General features: G+C 50.9%; 1 protein-coding gene across 1 annotated transcript in view; it reads right to left on the bottom strand.

The window, feature by feature from the left end:
- Positions 1-18,131, bottom strand: part of RNF165 (ring finger protein 165) — a 91,042-nt gene that overhangs the window by 14,957 nt on the left and 57,954 nt on the right. Inside the window, exon 2 of the mRNA XM_040984718.1 lies at positions 629-944. Coding sequence (XP_040840652.1) covers positions 629-944 — 316 coding nt within the window. The remainder of the gene's footprint in view (positions 1-628; positions 945-18,131) is intronic.

The raw sequence follows: 18,131 nt of genomic DNA, 5'->3' as shown, positions 1-18,131 counted from the left end.
TATATGGCTAACATCCATCACCACAGCCCACATAAACAGAAGATCTCGGTGGTCCTCAACTATTTTTCAAGAGCGTTGAAAAAGATCCCAAGACCAAAGAGTTTGAGAACCACTGGTCCTGTCCAACTCCTGTTTTTGAGCTGTGGCTCAGAGAGACAGAGTGGCTTGCCCAGCATCCCACAGCTACTTTAGATTCCTGTAAGTGTCCACTCATATGCTCCCTTTGTGCCCTAAGTATACAGCTGGAAGTTCTCTGCAGGGCTGGCACCTGTCACCTCCTTCAGTGGGGTTCTCGGTGTTGGGATTAGAGGGGCATTAGGCTGCAGGGAGCGGGAAGGATCCCCTAATGAAATGTACTGCTATGGAGTGCAGAATTTCACTGTGAACATCAGGGATCTCCAAGCTTCCCAGTCGAGCCCACACGTGGGCAACTTAACATTCTGTTTTCTGGGGGTTCCCAAGGTGCAGCTCTCCCTTGCCTGAAACTGGTGCACCCAACTGAAGCAAAAGCTACTTTGGCAGACATCCACTGGGTAAGTACTGGTCCAGCCCAGGTATCCCAATCTGCAGCAACCCCCTCCCTACCTTTCCTTGTTCTCGCCCTGGCCCTGCCCTGAGCTGCACCCACCTGGGGTGCGAGACGAGCCTGCGGTGCTGGGCTTCCAGGAGCTGCTGCTGCAGGAGGTATTGCTGGTGCAGGGCCTGAGGTAGGAAGGAGGGACCTGTGACGTCCTGGAACTGCAGGGTGGGCAGCGCGGTCAGTGACTGGTGCAGGGCGCCGCTGTGCTGGTGGGCCGGGGCCATGTGGGCGCTGAGGCCCGGCTGCGACTGTACGGGGTGGGCCAGCGGGAAGTCCGGGGTGAGCTGTTGCGGCTGCGGGGGACCCAAGTGGAAGTGGCGGCAGGAGGTAGCGTGAGGATGCTGAGACCTTTGAAAGGGGGCACCTGAGGAGACAAGGACAGAGAAGGTTCCGTAAGAATTCGCGCCCCCTGCCGGCCACATTCTGACCTTCAGCGAAACCCTTCCCGTCCAGGAGCCTGCTCAAAGTTCTGGTTTTCAAACAGAAAAAGAGTTGTCTTGCGTGCAGTTTTAAGAAAGAATTTTTTTTAATCCCACAAAAATTTAAAATAATATTTAAAAGCAACCATATCCAGGTATACAATGGGCTCAAGCTACATTTCGTTCAAGTTCTGACACTGCATTTGATAATAAGAAAGCCTAGTCTAGGCAAAAATACAATCCCAGAAGAATTTGCAGAAATTCCGTTAAAGGAGGCAGATTCAACCTCACAAATGCTCCTCCTCACAGCCCATCAAAAAGAGAAGGAGGGAATAAAAAGAAGTTAAGCAGACAAGGGAGGAGGGAACAAGAGAGGTGACGACACCAGGCAAGCAAGAAATGCCAAGAGACTTTGGGAAGGTGGAAAGCAGATGGAACAATTACCAAGCACCCACTGAAGAGACCCTCATCCAGAAGTGGAAAGATGTCACATATGAGCCCAGGGGGCAGTGGCTACCTTGGGAGGTGGGGGTGCCAGCCTGGATAACAGGACTGCTAGACCCAGGGCTTCTCCCCTTCCCCTTGCATGACAGTGGCTGCTCTCCCAGAGAGGGTCCCAAGGGAGAAGTTACATGAGACAGAGGAGTGAAGGGGGTGCAGCATCACGTCAAAATACGCAAAAGCCTAGGCATGGAACTTTGGAAGTCACTGCCTCTTCTTCTGTTTGGTTCCAAAAACATTGTCACCAGTATATGCCCTTTCCCTGCCAGATAGCAGACTGGGCAATGCATCTGAAAAGAAAATCAATGCTTCTAGAAAGTGTTCTATCTGCTTAAGCCAAGAAAATGGCTGCAACCCCACTGACTACCCTGTAATGACAAGCCCATCCTCACGCATGCACCTGAGCTCTGCTCATCTCTAATTGGGACACCTTTCAGCACACACAGACAACCCAAGCGTGACAAGTCTCCTAGGGAGGGGGCCCAAGAGAAAAGAGAAGGAGCAGGGAACAGATTTTAAAGAAGAAAACTCAGAGAAAGAGAGACAATGCAAGGACCAGAACAAAATCCACTTCAAAATGCTATCATTAATATCCTCAGAGAAATAAGGCACAAAAGCTCTTTTAAAGGAGCAGTGAGGGGCTGGTGTGGCACAACGAGTTAAACCACTGCTTATGGTGTCAACAACCCACACCGGAGCACTGGAGTCCAAGCTGCTCTGCTTCCAGTCCAGCACCCTGCTGATACATGTGGGAAAGCAGCAGGGAAAAACTCAGGTGCTTGGCCCCTACACCCACATGGCAGATCCATTTGGAGTTCCAGACCCCTGCCTTTAGCGTGGCCCAACCCAGCTATTACAGGCATTTAAGGAAATCGATCAGGTAATAGAAGAGATCTCTGTCTCTCTTCTCTCTGCCCTTTCAAATAAAATAGAAGAATTTTTTTTTTTTCAAGAAAAGAACAATGAGAAAACCACAAAGAGATCTTGGAAATAGAAAGTGTGCGTGGTTCTCAGATTCAGCTGCTGGGTTGTAAAACAGAGCTAGGAACATCTTCCGGGAAGCAAAGAGAAGACAGGAGATGAGGAAGAGGAAAGCAGAGATGAAAACATTGAGGAGTCTGATCGGAAGAGCCCACATTTCACCCGTAAGAAAAAACAGAAGAACAACCAGAAGGAAAATGTGGGGAAAGATTGCAAAAAAAAAAAAAAAGTGTCCTTCAGCACTGAAGTGGTATAGAACAGAACCCTCCGAGAGCCCAGCAAGAGCTGGGGACAGGAACCCCACACCCAGGCACTGCCTGTGCAGTCCGAACAGGCAAAGATGCGATCTAGCACTTCTCAGGGAGAAAGCAAACATATCACACGCAGAGGATCAGAAATCAGAAAAGCATGAGAGTTTTTCCAAAAGCAAAGCTAGGAAGCTCAAAAGCTAGGAGCAACTCCTTCCACGGTATGAAGAGGGGGAAATGAGTTTCAATCTAGATTTCTATGCCCAGGCAAAGCTTGAATCAAGTGTGACAGTAGAATAAAGCTATTTTCAAGCAAGCTGGGTCTCAAAAGAATTAACTCCTCTCAGCCCCTTTGGCTGGGAGGTACTCTCACATACCAAGATTGAGAAAGAGTAAAATTGGGGTCTGCACCCTGAAAGCAGGGGATTACCAACCAATCTGCTCTACGGAGACTTGAACAATTATTTTCTGGGAGATGGAGAGCTGGGATCACTGAAGGGGTTGAGACAGAAACAAAAAAAAAATTGGTAATAAATCTGGCGCCATGAAAATGATATTTGAAGGCATCTTACACCTTGACAGGGAATTTGGGAATGATTTATAAAGGCATGCTAAGAAAGCAAGACAACCATCACACATGACCAGAAAAAGAGGAGATGGTCAATGTGGCAGAGATAAAAGGGGCAGGAAGAAGAAAGAGCTGTAGGAAGGCAGAGAAGTGGAAGACAGACTTGATCTCCAGGGAAGGGAATGGGGTGAAAAAGGCAATTGGAAGCACCAATGGTATTATCATCTAAGCCATTTAGGCTATGTTCGATTTTCTGGTAGACACAGGTGAAATCAATTGAAATACCACAGATTGTATAACTCTACATATCAGAAATGTTATACTTCAACATGTACTCAGCATAAAAGATCATTGAAATGTGTCCATTCCTGCATACCAGCTCGTCAAAACCCGATAGATATTTTGCACTTAAACACAGTTCAGCTCAGATCAGCCACATTCCCTATTAGTGGCTTCCCTCTCAGCCAGTACAACTCTAAAGAAAAACAGCCAGCTGCGCACACACAGCGAGCAGTAGAGCCCAGCTCCTGGTTGATCCGCCTGGAGATAGGGAACTGCTTGTGGGTAAAGTCCAAACCCCATGGCCCAAAACTGAACCTCCACCCGTCTTCTTTACCCTGACCCCACCAAGACATCCACAATGGTCTGCTCAAAGTTCTAGATACCCCTGCATCCCGGCACATTTCCGTGAAGACCTCTGCACCCACCTTTCAGCTGCCTTCCCCATCTCCAAGGCTGGTGGCACTTCTCAGCTCCTGAAAAACAATGCCTCTGCTGCCCCATGGCCCCCAGGGACACCCTGCTCTGCACTCTGAAGAATGCCCCACTCAACTTGGCACCTGACCACCTGCTGGTGTCTACCTTGAGCTGTCGCTTTACACTCACCCTCTCCCCTTGGCTGAGCTCCACGCCTTTGTTTTTCCAGACCCCAACTTGCCTTGCTTGATGTTGGCATTCAGAGATTACCTGGCATCTGACTGTCGCAGAGAGAGGGAGAAACAGGGGCTCATGGTGGGCAGGCAGAGTGACACCCTGTCCTGAGGCTCACCAAGGAAGCTCACCAAGGAGACACCAAGTCCTGAGGCTGCCAGAAGACAGGCTTGTTGGAATCTGAGTTAAGAAGAGAGTGACAAACAGGTGAGTTCTGGGCTTCAGTACTGCCATGAGGCAGAGGTGGGCCAAGGAGTGCTTCCTCCCTCCCACTGCCCTCCTTCCCACTCTGTCCAGGGAAGCCTGCCAGGGAAGTGAGAGCAACAGAAAGGTGGACATAGGCTATTTCTGTCCATTGGCTTTGCAGGCAAAGGTCCTGGGACTTCCGTCTGGGACTCTACACCCTTCACCTGCCATCTCCATCTGCAGCGCAGTTCAGGCTCAGTCTCATCCCATGGCTCAGAAGGGAGATGAAGACAGCAGATACCCGTCCTGCCCTGACCACACCCTGGGCCTCTGCTTAGCCCCAAAACTGAACTTCAGAAGCTTCATGGAACATGAAAGTCAAGAAGTCTGTTTTGCTGCCAAAAGAATCCACATATGAGAAGAAGACTTCAGAGCATTCATAAACAGAGTATTGGGGGAGAAAGAACTATTCATGGATTCCAATGTTTTGTATCCAAACCAACTTATGTGTTCATTTCCCTTGGTGTCTCAGGTGGGCTCTATGTCATGGAAGAGAATTAGCTAAGAGCTGTTGTATTTGAGAAGGAAGATCAGAGAAACAAGGTCTTCAGGGCAGACAGTGGGGGAGCATGGCAAAGCAACGATTGGTGATGGCCGAAGAGCACTAGCACCCCTTTTGGTAGACAGCCTGCAGGGTCCCCACTAGTATCGCCCCTCCAGATGTCACTGATCATGCTCTGTATGCCTCACAGTTGTCCAGGGCTAGGATGTCATCACTGAGAGATCCATCATGCGCTAACCGATCTTTCTAGGGAACGGGGGAAAAGAAGATGCTCCCAGAAACAAATGAAGCAGCCCATTCAATAAACACAGCAGTGTAAAACTCCAATTGGTTGCAGAAGAAAAACACATGCATCTTAGAATGCTAGAATTTGACGCAGATGACTAGAGATGATAAAGGGAATTGGCCAGGAGTAGGACCTAAAGAGGAGACTGGGGCCTAAGCAAGGTGGACATAGAGCTGAGGGTTGAGAGACGCAGTCTAGTCCTGCATGGCTGGTACAGGACGAGCACAGATACAGGAGTCACCTGATGCCCACCTGGCCCACACAGCCACACAAGTGCTCCACAAACGCCTGGGAGCTGGTGGCTGCTACATGCCTTGTAGGCAAGAACGCTGATGAGACTGGCAGCTGGGAAGTGGGCGGATAGGAGGCTGGCAGAGCCCACACAGCCCCACGGGGGAGGAGGGAGAAGGAATGACAGAGAATGCAGGCTGAGGGTGGTGGGGAGTTTTGGTGGAGTTAGTAATTCTGCATCTTTAAAGGGCCATGGCCTTGCCTGGAACGTTGGCATGGTAAAGGCTGGTATGCAGATGTAAGCCCAGTTGTGCCCTGAAAGTTCAGTGCTGATGGGGGACGGAGGGCAAAGGGAGCCAGGAAGCTTGGTGAAGCCAGAGGTGACCCTGAGCAAGTGCAGTGGCTGGTTTGTGCCACCCAATGCCCTTGTTGAAATCCCAACACCAAGGTCATAGGACCAGGAGATGAATTTTGGGTGGTATTGGCTAAGGGGCATAGCACACAAGACTAGCATGGATTCCTTTAACAGAGACCCCAGGGAGGACACGCACAGACACCATCTGGCATCTCCTCTGGCCTCCAGATGTGGACCCTATTATCAAAGCTGAGCAGCAGCAGAGAAAGGTATGAGTGGCTCAGGGGTCAGAGTGGCAGACAGTGGAGGCAGCAGGACCATGAGGCTTTGCAGGGGCTCCTCCAGAGCTGAGCTCCTCCTGAGCTGGAGGCTCTGACATACACGTACACACACATGCACAAGTACATGTGTATACACACCCTCTGTCCTGAATGGAAGTGGATTTTCAACATTATAATGTCAGGCCTAGGGCAGCCATTAAACCTCCGCTTCAGGAGGCACCAGTATCCCAATGGGTGCTGGTTTAAGTCCTGCTGCTCCACTTCCAATTTGGATGGCCCAATTGCTTGGTTGAACCCATTCACCCATGTGGCAGACCTGGATGCAGTTCTATGCCCTGGGCTTCTGTCTAACCAGCCCTGATTATTGTGACCCCTTGGGGAGTGAAATAGCCAATGGAAGGGGTGTGTGTGTGTGTGTATAACTTCTCCTTTCAAATAAGTCGGTCTTTAAACAAATTAATACATACATACATTTATAGGATTCCAAGCCGGATAAATACCTCTTTCAAGCTCAGAACAGGAGGGCTGGGAGAGGGAGGGGGATAACAGACAGCACCTCGGCATCATGAGGCACCTGATGACTCAGCCAGGCCTACAACAAATGCCAATGGCAGCTGCATCCTGCCCCAGGGACATGGCAGTCCCAGGCCTGCCCACAGTCTTTGTGGCATGCTTGTCAGCTGTGTAGGGCTTGGTCTCCTCCACATCTTCCAAGATGTGGGACCCTGGGAATATCAGTGGCCTCAGGGAAGGCAGCAGGGTACTCCCTCCACACAGGCCAATTCTCAGGATGTCCAATTCTCTGCTTTCCCTCAGCTCACTGATGCTGTGTCACCCGCTGGATGCTGAAACAGAACACAAGCCAGGGGGCGAGAGAGCATTTGGATGGAGGGGAGGAAATAGGGAAGGAATGAGGAATGGGAGTCACCAGGATAGGTACCCTGGGAGGAAGGCACAGGACAGCAACCATGGAGATGGGCAGGGCTGGAGGCATGGGGAAGGATGGAGGGATGCTCAGCCTTAGCAGCCAGCTCTCAGTCTTTGCTCCCTGGTGGCAACCCCAGTCAGTGGCCAGGAAACCAACCTTGGGGAAAGTACATGTCTGCTCGCATGGGCCTTGTCAAAGCCTGGCCTCAAAGTGGTGTTCAAAGCCAGGCAGGGCTAGTTCCTTCAGGGCTGCACCCACGAGGCCAGGATGCCTACCCCTCAACAGCTTTTCTGGGTCCCAGATTTCCATGTAGTAACCCACACCCTGACACCTGATCCTCCATACCTACTGACATCTCTCTGCTGGCAGGTATATCCAGCCACTCACCTTATTCACTGGGCAGCTGTTTGTGAACCCACTGTTGTGACTGTCCCAGTGTCCTACAACCCGGACAGGCTAGGTCCCTGTTCCCAGGTCCTAGTGGCTCCTGGGATGAACATTGAATGTGATGTCATCATGCCCAGCCCCAGGAGTGGGCAGGTTGCAGGGGAAAGCAAGTTAGACCAGCACTGACCTTTCAAGTTCGTCTTCTAAATAGCTGCCCATGATCAGGCTCCCAAAGCGCAGTTCCCAGCATGCCCACCCCTGCCTGTCCCTTCCTCCGCACCCTGTGCCACCCGCCCCATCTCTGACTTGGTGGCCTTACTCTCATCTGTCCCAGACCCTCCAGCGTCTTTGACTGCCTCTGCACCCTGTTCCGAGGCTGCTGCACTGCCACCCTCCTGTCACATCCTGTCTACCCTTGACCACCTAGGGCAAATGCTAATGTGTCCTGGAGCCCTCCAAGTCCTTCCGATATGGGTGAAAGTCCCCTGCATGCAATGTGTGGCATTAGCCTATTACACTTGGTGTTTTCTTTCTGTACAAATGTTATCTCCAATAATAAGCTGTGAAGTGAGTGTTGTCAGGGCAAAGCCACGTGGCACATGTTCTTTGTTCATAAAATGGGCTAAGAATATTCCAGAGGAGGATGGGGAGTGGCAGAATGAAGGAAAGGGAAGAAGGTGGAGCAAGGGGAGAGAGGGAGGGGAGAAGAGAGGAGAGAATGAGAAGGGAGGAAGGAGAGAGAAAAGGAAGGGGGAGGAAGAAGGGCTTTGTTATCTTTGACAAGTTGAGTATTAAATTATTTGATGGTAAAGAAATTCAGCCCTTCTGGGCAATATCGATATTTAAGTTCAGTGAGGCTTGGGGGCTATGGAGCTTCATTCTGTCCCCTTGGACAGGAAGTCCCGGGAGGCTTGACCAAGGGCCCTTGAGTCAAGAGGAGAGGCCAGGCCTCCTGAGTCCCAGCATGGTCCCTTCCTCTGCCTTACCTGTCTCTGCTCCTGCCTCCTGTGCTTCTTGTACTAATACATGGCCACATGTGGGCTTCTTAGAGATAGCCCACCTATCTCAGGGGACTGCTGAATGTGAATGCCAAGTCACGGCCCTGGGGGGGTCCCCCTATTCACTCCCCATCTCTTAAGGAATAAGCTTGTTCCTGCCCAAGGAATTAACCATGAAGAAGAGAGGCAGCAGCTGCATGGCAGCTCCAAGGAGCACCTCCGAACCTTGGCTGTGCTGGTGCAGCCGATGGCCACAGTGACAGTGGATGGTCATGATGAGTGACAGTGGATGGTCATGGTGAGTGGCAGCTGATAACCACAGTGAGTGAGTTTGCTTGGTACAGTTCAGTCTGGCCAGATCAATAGCCTCAGTGCACATCCCCACACCCAGCTCTAAGAACATACCACTTGCCAAGGAGGAGCCCCAGGCTTTAGAAGTGGGCCAGTCTCCAGCTCACTGGGGGCTTCTACAATAAGACAGATCCTACAGAGCCTTAGGGCCTTTGGGCCTTGTGTTCCATGGGATTCACTGACCAGCAGGAGGGAAGAAACTTCTGGGGCCGTGGAACCAATTGAGTGCACCTTGACTTAGGGTGGAAGGGGTGACCTAGGTGCTGGTAGAGACTGGGCTGTGAGAGCACCTGAGTGTGGGAGTCTGGGAGGGAACTTGGCCAGGTCACAGCTGCTTTGTCCCCCAAGAATTCCTCATTCATGCAGATGCGTGGCAGAGGAGAATGGACCCTGGCAGGGAGATGGCTTGGGGCACTGTGGAATTCGGGGGTCTGTAAAGCCTCCAGAAGATAAGATGAAGTTCCCAAAACACCTGTCCCATTCTCTCCCTGCTGCCCATGGCCAGGCTGATCCTAAAGTGACCAAACTCGTGGTGCATGAAATCCTAGCCAGGGGGCTGTAGGAAGGGAGGCCAGAGCAGAGCAGTAGCAAAGAGAGAGCCAGCCACATCAGCACCACAATGCTACAAGGGACACAAAGCACGAGGCAGGTATCCAGGGCCAAGCCAGGGGATGTGGGACCCCCCAGTGCTTCCCTCAACTGCACCCTGAGGAGTTTCCCCATCCCTCTGCCCCAGTACAGCCCAAATTCCATTTCTGACACCTCCCCAGTCATCCCATGACCCACGCTGACTTCTATAACCTGGGACAAGGAATCCGTCCCTTACGCCTGGGGAAGGGGACTAGATTGGCTAGGGGTCTTTGATGGCAATATTGAGGCTCTGGGGTGCACTTCATGATGGGCTACAAGTCACAGATCAGATGAGAAGAAATGAAAATTAGGCCACCTGGAGCCCAGCTTTTAGGACCTTTCTGCTTCCCCCAAGAGGCCTAGCCCCTTGCTCCCTGCCTTGTCTGTATTCTGATTTCATCCAGCAGAGAACACCCAGGGTGCCCAAGCTGACTGGGATCAGCCCAAAGGGGTCCCTCACAGCCCAGAGCAGCTTTGTGATGCTGTTTCCCTGGGCCAGTCTTTGATCTCAGTTGAAAAATACCACTTCCTCCAAGGCATTGAATTCCGGCTTTCATAATACCAATGAGAGGGGATTTGCATCCAGAGATAATCAGGTTGCAAACAAAGGGCTGGGGTTTAGCCACCACTGGCCACATGACCCAGGAGTAGGGAAAGGTGCCTGGGACCGGTGTTGGTTAGAGACAGGTTGCGATCCTAGAAGAAAATCCCATGGCCACGGGGCAGGTTTCCAGGCATCACCCATCCCAGAAGATGCCTTTCCCCAAGTCTCAAGCTGACAGCTCCATGATAATCTTTGTGCTGCAGTCATGGATGTTTTGTGGAAGGCATCTGGGGGCAGAAGCCTGCACACTTAGGGTGGCATTTGGCTTATTCGGACACTTGTCTTCAAATCCAACTGCCTGAGTTCAGGTCCCTGCTCCACTTCTGATCCAGCTTCCTACTAATGTACAACCCCGGGAGGCAGCAGTGATGGCTCAAGGACTTGAGTCCTTACCATCCCCAGTGAGACCCAGTATGAGTTCCAGGTTTCTGACTTCAGCCCAGCCCAGCCCAACTATTGCAGGTGTTTGGGGGTAGTGAACCAGTAGATGAAAGGTCTGTATCTTTTTAAATTTAAAAAATATATAAATAAGTAAATAAATGTAACTTTTAAAAGGATAAAGACACCTACACATTCTACAAAGCCAAAGTCTATCTCATTTGCTTTTGGTTCAGGTGCTGGCCCAGGCCCTAGTCAGTACGAGGAACCTCACTGCATGGATGCCTGGCCCAGGGAGTGAGCCAGCAGCTGGCGACCAGCATTGGAGCACTGCATGGATTTGCCTGGTAGCAGAGGGACAAAGGAACTCCAGCTGTAACGTGCATGGTGGAGGATGAGTCTGAAAGCACAGCAAACTTGAAGGTGCAGATTTTTTTGGTATGAAGACAGGGCCAAGCTGCAGATCCAGCACACACAGAAGAGGCTTAGCCCCCAGAAGCCAGTGTGAGCCACCCTCCAGGGATATAGACGAGGATGCAAAATCAGACCCGATGTGGCACCTTCCTCCTGCCATTCCCACTCAAGGTAGCAGCGCCTGCTATGAGCTCGACTGGGTCAGTGAACCGTGCTTACCACCTCTCTGGGCATCAGCTGAGATAGCAGCCAAATGCTGTAACTTCTAGATAGAAACTCAAGTCCATTTTAAAAATAAAATTCAGGGCCTGGTGCAATAGCTTAGTGGCTAAAGTCCTTGCCTTGCATCTGCTGGGGTTCCATATAGGCTCTGGTTCGTATCTGAACTGCTCCACTTCCCATTCAGCTTGGGACCCTGCACTCCTGTGGGAGACCTAGAAGAAGCTCCTAGCTCCTCGCTTTAGATAAGTTCAGCTCTGGCCATTGCAACCACTTGAGGAGTGCACCAATAAACAAAAGATCTTTTGAGCTCCCAACCTACCCCCCACAGGCCTTCAGAGGGACCTGGCTTTTATTACTGCTTTGGGGGGCCCCTGTGTGGTACTTTAGAGTGTGCTCTGTGTGTGTATGTGTGTGTGTGAGAGAGAGAACTGGTAAAAATATAAAAGGAAGATGAGGGGAGAGAAGCTTGGAGGGAAATAGCAAAGGAGAGAGAGAAGAGAAGAGAAGAGAAGAGAAGAGAAGAGAAGAGAAGAGAAGAGAAGAGAAGAGAAGAGAAGAGAAGAGAAGAGAAGAGAAGAGAAGAGAAGAGAAGAGAAGAGAAGAGAAGAGGGCAGAAGGGGTAGATGCCTGCCAAAGGCTGAGCTATAGGTCCCTCAAAGCTGCAGGCCCCAGATGCCTGGCAACCAACACAGGCCTCTCTTGGGTCACTTCCCATGACTCCATCAGCCCTGAGCTGCCCTGGACTGTGACAGTCCCTGGCTACCCAACCCTATCCACCCTCCCCAGGCAGGCCTATTGCAGCTGTGCCGCCACGCCTCTGTGCAGCACTGAGAGACCTTCCTGGTTATTTCTCTTCAGCCTCTTTTTAACCAGGTCACCCCAGCTGTACAGAGAGAAAGCTTCACAGGCCACACCTGTGCTGCTCCCTAGGCAAGCCCAGGAGCTGTTGGGGAGCTGCTGAGGACCTGGCTTGCTATGTGGGTTTCAGCTTTCTGATCTGCAAAATGAGCGGGTCGCATCCCACATGCTTGCCTGGAAGATGGAAGTCTAGGATGCACCCCCTGTGAAAGGGCCCTGCAGACTGTAAGTGTTCCTTATTCACCACTAGGCTGGCTGCAGAGAAGGGGCTCAGGGACTTGTTGCAGTTAGAGACACCACCTCAAAGTGTATACACCTTCCCAAGCTCCCCCTCTGACCACCAAGTGACCTCATCTGTGGAAGGCACCAGCAACAGGCCACCCGAGAGCACGGTGCCCACAGTGGTGCCCTGGTCTGAATCCCAGACACCAGAGATGTTCCTGGTCCAGGAACTGCACTCATTTTGGATCCAGAAAGGTGGCATGGTGAAGTCAGTGCCTTGGATGGAGCACTACTCTCGTCCATTTCTCCATTCACAGTGCAGCATGGGAAAACAGGGTGATGCCTAAAGTCCCAAACATTCAGTGAATGCACATGAACTTGAAAGGTGTTCTCTCTCATCAGAGAGTAGGAAACCATGCACACACCAATTGAGCTGGCACAGCTGGGGAGAAAGACTAACCTCGTGTCCTTCGCAGTTCTGCAATCAGTCCAGATAAAAGGACAGACAGAAGGGTTTCTGTCCACTGGCTTATTCACCAAATTCACACAAAAGTTAGTGCCAGGCTCCTAGGCACTCAATCCAAGTCTTCCATGTGGGTGGCAGGAACCTAATCACTTGAGCGATCATTGCCTGCCACCTTCAGTGTCTGCATTAGTAAGAAGCTGGAGTCAGCAGCCAGAGCCAGGACCCGAACCTAGGGACAGATATGGATGTGGGCATACTTACAAGTTAACTGTGTGCTCCCAGGGTCTGAATCATGTTGTCATAGAATTTCATTTGATTCATATCTTATTGTACTCATTTGCAAAATATGTATTGTGGGTCTACCCTGTATTGGTACTAGGGATGCGGTCATGAGTCAAACATAAATTTGGATGTTTGTGGAACTAGTCTAGTCCTGCATTGGCCACAGTGGTCCCTGTGTGGAAAGTGTAGCTAGTCTAACTAGATTCACTGTGTCAGTGTAAATGATGACCTAGGCCTCAGAAATGTAACACAAAACAACTCAAAGGTAAGTAATAACTTTCAAATCAACTACATGCACCAGTCCAGACAATAAATATGTATGCCCAGACAATAAGAAAGTATGTCATCTATTAATGACAATGATAGAGCTATGGAGAAAACTGAACAGGAGGGGAGAGATGGGCACAGAGAGGGAAAGTTTTCATTTACAAATGGGATAGCTGGGAGTTCCCTCACTGAGAGGATGATTTTGGAAAAAGAGCTGAAAAGGGTGGAAGACTAAGCAGTCAGACACCCAGGCTTAAAGCTTCCTAGTCAGCTAGTACTACCTGTGCAAAGGCCCAGTGGTGAGCACCTCCTGTGTCAAGGATCATCAGTAACAGTTGAAGTGAGACCAAGCTAAGGGGAAGAGGTCACAGGCGGTACAGGATCTCACTGGTCCATATGTGTGTTGGCTTTTATTCTGAGAGAAACCAGGAGCCCAAGGAGGGCATTTAAACTAAGCAGTGGCAGAGTAAGACTGGCCCTGGCTGCTGTGATGAGATGCTGCAGCGGACAACGGGAAGAAGCGGTGACCAAGAGATGTCAGTTTTCTTGGATCAAGGTGACAGTAGGAAGCAGGGAGGAAGAAATGGTCAGTTCCTAAATGCATTTCATTCCGACGGTGGAGGTGTCCCAGTTGATTCACAGATTGATCACGAAATGTGAGAAACAGGACAAGAAGGGCTGAAAAATGGCCACACCCTCCCATCCTTGTGTGTTCACCCTTTGCAAAGCAACAACCAGAGACCAAGTCTGATTCTCCATTTCTTGGATCTGGGCTTATCTGATAGAACATGGCAGAAGTGACAGCATGACAGCTCTGCACCGAGACCTCCAGAGACACTGCAGCTCCTACCCTCTTGCTCCTGGTTCCCTGCCCTGGTGAACTTGCTGGAAGATGAGAGACCATGTGAAGCAGAGGTCCACTATCACAGCCGAGGCCATCCCAGGCCATCTGTCCCAGCTGCCCTCAAGCAGCTGATCCTAGAAATATGAGTGAGCCCAGAAGAAAGCAAAAGGCCTTCCCAGCTGAATCCCACCCAAGTAACTAACCCAAGAATTGTGAGCTGGATAAAGAGTTATTATTTGAGGGCCAAGTTTTGGAATGTCTGTTAGAGAAAGCTAAGTGACACAGATGGTGTTACCATTTGTTGAGGTGAAGGCTCAATGCTGAGTTGTGCTGCAATGCATCTGAATGTGAGTCTGAATGCTTAGGGAGCAAAATCCTTGTCTTTACTTCCTGCTGCACCTATAAAACACTCGGGACAAGGCTGGATGTAGCCCAGATGCCTGGTGAACACTGGATCAATAGAAGGACATATGTAGGGATGGATGGATGAGTGGTTGGCTGGATGGGTGAATGCATGGATGGATGGGTGATGCATATGTGGATACATAGGTGGTATGTAGATGAACAGATGAGTAAATGGGTGCACACAGGAGTGGGTGGGTGGATGGATGAATAGATAATCTATATACTGACTCCCTAATCACAAGCCAGGTCCCAGTGTCACCCTTCTGAAAAAGCAGAAGGGTGCTAATAGCTTCCTCTGTCCCTACCCACAGCAGCCTGGGGCTGTCTCAGCCAATAGCAACAGAGCCTTGAAACCCATTTGTACTCCCTGGGGATGCAAAGCACTGATTTTCCGCCTACGTTTTGACCTTGCACTCCCAGCCTTTTCCCAGATGTGCTGGCAAACAGACAAATCAATGGTGTTGCCTTTCTCTCCCTGTCCACCCTCCCCTGGCCTATGACATGTTCATTAGCAGTGGAAATGCCCACAGCAAAGTCAGGAATGCTGAAGACAAAGCCCACTGCTGAGTAGCCAGCTGGTGCTACGCAGGGCAAACTAACTCTTCCATTCCGGAGTAGGATTCCATTTCCAGGGCCCCAGGCAGGGTTTCCTGCCTCCCTGGTCACGTTTCCTCCTCCAGCAAGTGCTCCAGCTCTCTCAGGAACTCTACCTAGGTAATGGTTTTGGTGAGGACGCTGAATTCCTTCACCTGTTACATCTTTCCAGATTCAGCCCCAAACCTGTTCAATGCCATGAATTAATGAAATTATCCTTATTCTAGAGACAAAGAAACAAAGGCCTAGGGCATTAGAAAGACCTGCTCAGGAGCACACAGACCAGATGGGAACTTGGAATCTGGTATTCTGATTCCAGGCCTGTGTTTCTGTCACTGTTGGCACCATCAAAACACACCCTTAAGAAAAGACCCAGTGTGTCCCTGAGGAAGGCGGTCCTTGCAGCAAATTGCTGACCAGGTCACCATCTCAGATGGCACATGGGCATTTGTGGGCTGACAGGCGTTGGCCAAACCCTAGCCAAAGTCATCCAGGGGACACTTTGAAGTTACACGGGGCCTCTCCCAGGCACTGAGCCCGCTGCTGCCCACAAGGCTGATCTGGCTTCTCCTCCCTCCCAGGCCTGTCTCTGGGCTGTAGTCCAAACGCTCTCAGAGGCTGGCAGGGGGTCTGGTAGCTGAGAGCAGAGACCCTGCAGGATTGGGAGTTAGAGGAAATCCGGATCCCATCCCTGCTGTGAGTTTATGCTTCCCATTCCCAATGCTGCTGTCACAGAGAATGAAGATGTGTACCGGGATCAGAACGGCCCCCAACAAAGCTCAAATGACCTCCCCTCCTATGGCCCTTCCCAGCTCCTCCACTGCGGCAAAGGCAGGCCTGGGGATCAGAATTCCCCTTGATGCGCTTGCCTTTCAGGAGTCTGAGGGCTGTGCATCTCTGTGTGTGTATATGTGTGTGCACATGTGGTGTGTGTGAATGCATCTATGTGGTACGCACATGTATGTTTGAGGGTATGCATGTGGTATATGTGGAGTGCACATGGCTGTGTTTGTGCACAGGAGTGTTCATGGGTATGCCTGTGTGTGGTATAAACATGTATGTGTGTGCAAGGCAGCTGTGACTTAAGTATCCACTTGCCCCATGGCCTACTGGAATTAGTCAGGCCTGCTGGTTGGCAATGACTACACAAAATCAAGGTTTACCAGGCCAATGATTTTTCCATCAACATTCAGCAGAGTAGAGTGGAGATGTGACATTTTCCTGTGGGGTGGGTCTCTCTGGGGAGTTGAGTCTTACTCAGTTGCTGTGTGACCTTGGGCAAGTATCCCAGCCTCTCTAGTAATGCAACATAAGCCAGAGAACACTGCCATCTCTACATCCAGGACGGCCATGGATTCAGTGCTTTGTGCTAAGTGGCCAACACACAGGAGATATGCTGCTATCACAAACAGGTGTGAGAGGGACCCAAAAATGCTACACCAACATTCAATGACATGGTTTAAATTAGTGTTTATGCAGTCAAAGTAAATATGTAGCTGCCTTCTGGAAGGATCCATGAGCTCTGACCACAGTGTTTGCCCAGGAGGGGAGAACCTGTGCGGCCAGAGGCAGAAGGGACAATGGCTTCCTGTGTATTAATACCCATTTGCACTGTGTGCTTATAATCTGCAGTTGTTACAATACATTAAATAGCTTTTTTAAAAAAGATTTATTTATTTTTATTGCAAAGTCAGATATACAGAGAGGAGGAGAGACAGAGAGAAATACCCTCTCTCTGATGATTCACTCCCCATGTGATGGCAATGGCCAGTGCTGATCCAAAACCAGGAGCCAAGAGCCTCCTCCATGTCTCCCAGGCAGGTGCAGGCTCCCAAGGCTTTGGGCCGTCCTCGACTGCTTTCCCAGGACAAACAGGGAGCTGGATGGGAAGTGGGGCTGCCAGGATTAGGACCGATGCCCATATGGGATCCTGGCACTTTCAAGGCGAAGACCTTAGCCACTAGGCCATGACATCAAGCCCTTAAATATCTTTTAGAAGCAAAACTTAAATGTCAGAACAGCCGAGTGGCAATGCTAGTGTTTTCTGCCCTGCCTCTTGCCCACACCCACCACCACAGGTCCCTGGACTCTCACAAGTGCCTGTAGCTCTCCTCTCCCTAATTAAGACAGGTTACCTGAGGCTCAAAGGATGTCAAACATTTGCCCTCGCGCTTCCTAGCACCCAAGCTGCTAAGGCAACACTAGGGGGACATGGGGCCCGCTCTAAGAGCTCAGAGGCTAGAAATATCCTCCTGCGCATTCCTACTTCACAGCACAGGAATGCTGGAGGTGTGGACAGGTCAGCACACTTGTGCTTTAGGGTGAAGAGTGTCTTGCTCTAGGCTCATGGATGGTCACCACTCGGTCCACGTGCAGACAGGGCTGGGCATGCATAGTGCTGCCTCACAAAACTGCAGTATCAGCCCCTAGACAGGGTCAGCACGCCCGGTTCTGACTACACTGGGTAGGAGGAAGATGTCCTGCACTCCACCTCCCCATCCTGGCCCACAATGTTTCCATCAATTTCCAAAAAATAAGTTAAAAAATCTGTCACAGGAAGCAGCACACCTGCATGGAGCCTAGCTCCCTGGCTTAAGTCAAGCATGGGTGGGAGGACCCAGAGCCACCTGTGGCTCCTCACAGAGGAACGGGGTCCGTGCTGCCAAGCCACAGCTGCTCCATTCTTTCCTCTCAAGGCCTTGGGAATTCTGAAAGGTCTTGATCTGAGAGTCCCTCGATCTGCCAGTGACCTTGTGGACCTCTGTGGCCCCCTCTGTAATAGGATGTGGTGACATCTGGACCACACTTGTGCTGTCAGGAGCCAGGAAAGGAATCACTCTATGACAGCTGTTGGCACCTCTGTTTCCTGCCTGAAACTGCCTTGTCCTCCAGGGGAGAGGAGCAGTGGGGACCACCAGTAACTGTCCTTCTTGTCGGCCATGCTGGGCAGAGGAAGTGGCAGGGAGAAGGAACTGGCACTCTAGGCAGTGTGACAGAATGGCAGCAGTCTCCCCAGGATCCTGACCACCCCTGTGGATAGGCAGCATGCCCAGCCTGGTGCTCAGCTGTCAGCAGCATGTGTGACACTGGGGTGGCCACTCTGGGCTCTGTTTTCAGAGTCCAACAAGCAACTGGGAGCTGGGTGAGGCCCTG

The sequence above is a fragment of the Ochotona curzoniae genome, unplaced genomic scaffold, assembly GCF_017591425.1.
Source record: "Ochotona curzoniae isolate NIBS_2020 unplaced genomic scaffold, NIBS_Ocur_1.0 contig_43, whole genome shotgun sequence".
Classification (NCBI taxonomy): domain Eukaryota; kingdom Metazoa; phylum Chordata; class Mammalia; order Lagomorpha; family Ochotonidae; genus Ochotona; species Ochotona curzoniae.
This window is presented reverse-complemented; position numbering and strand designations above follow the sequence as displayed.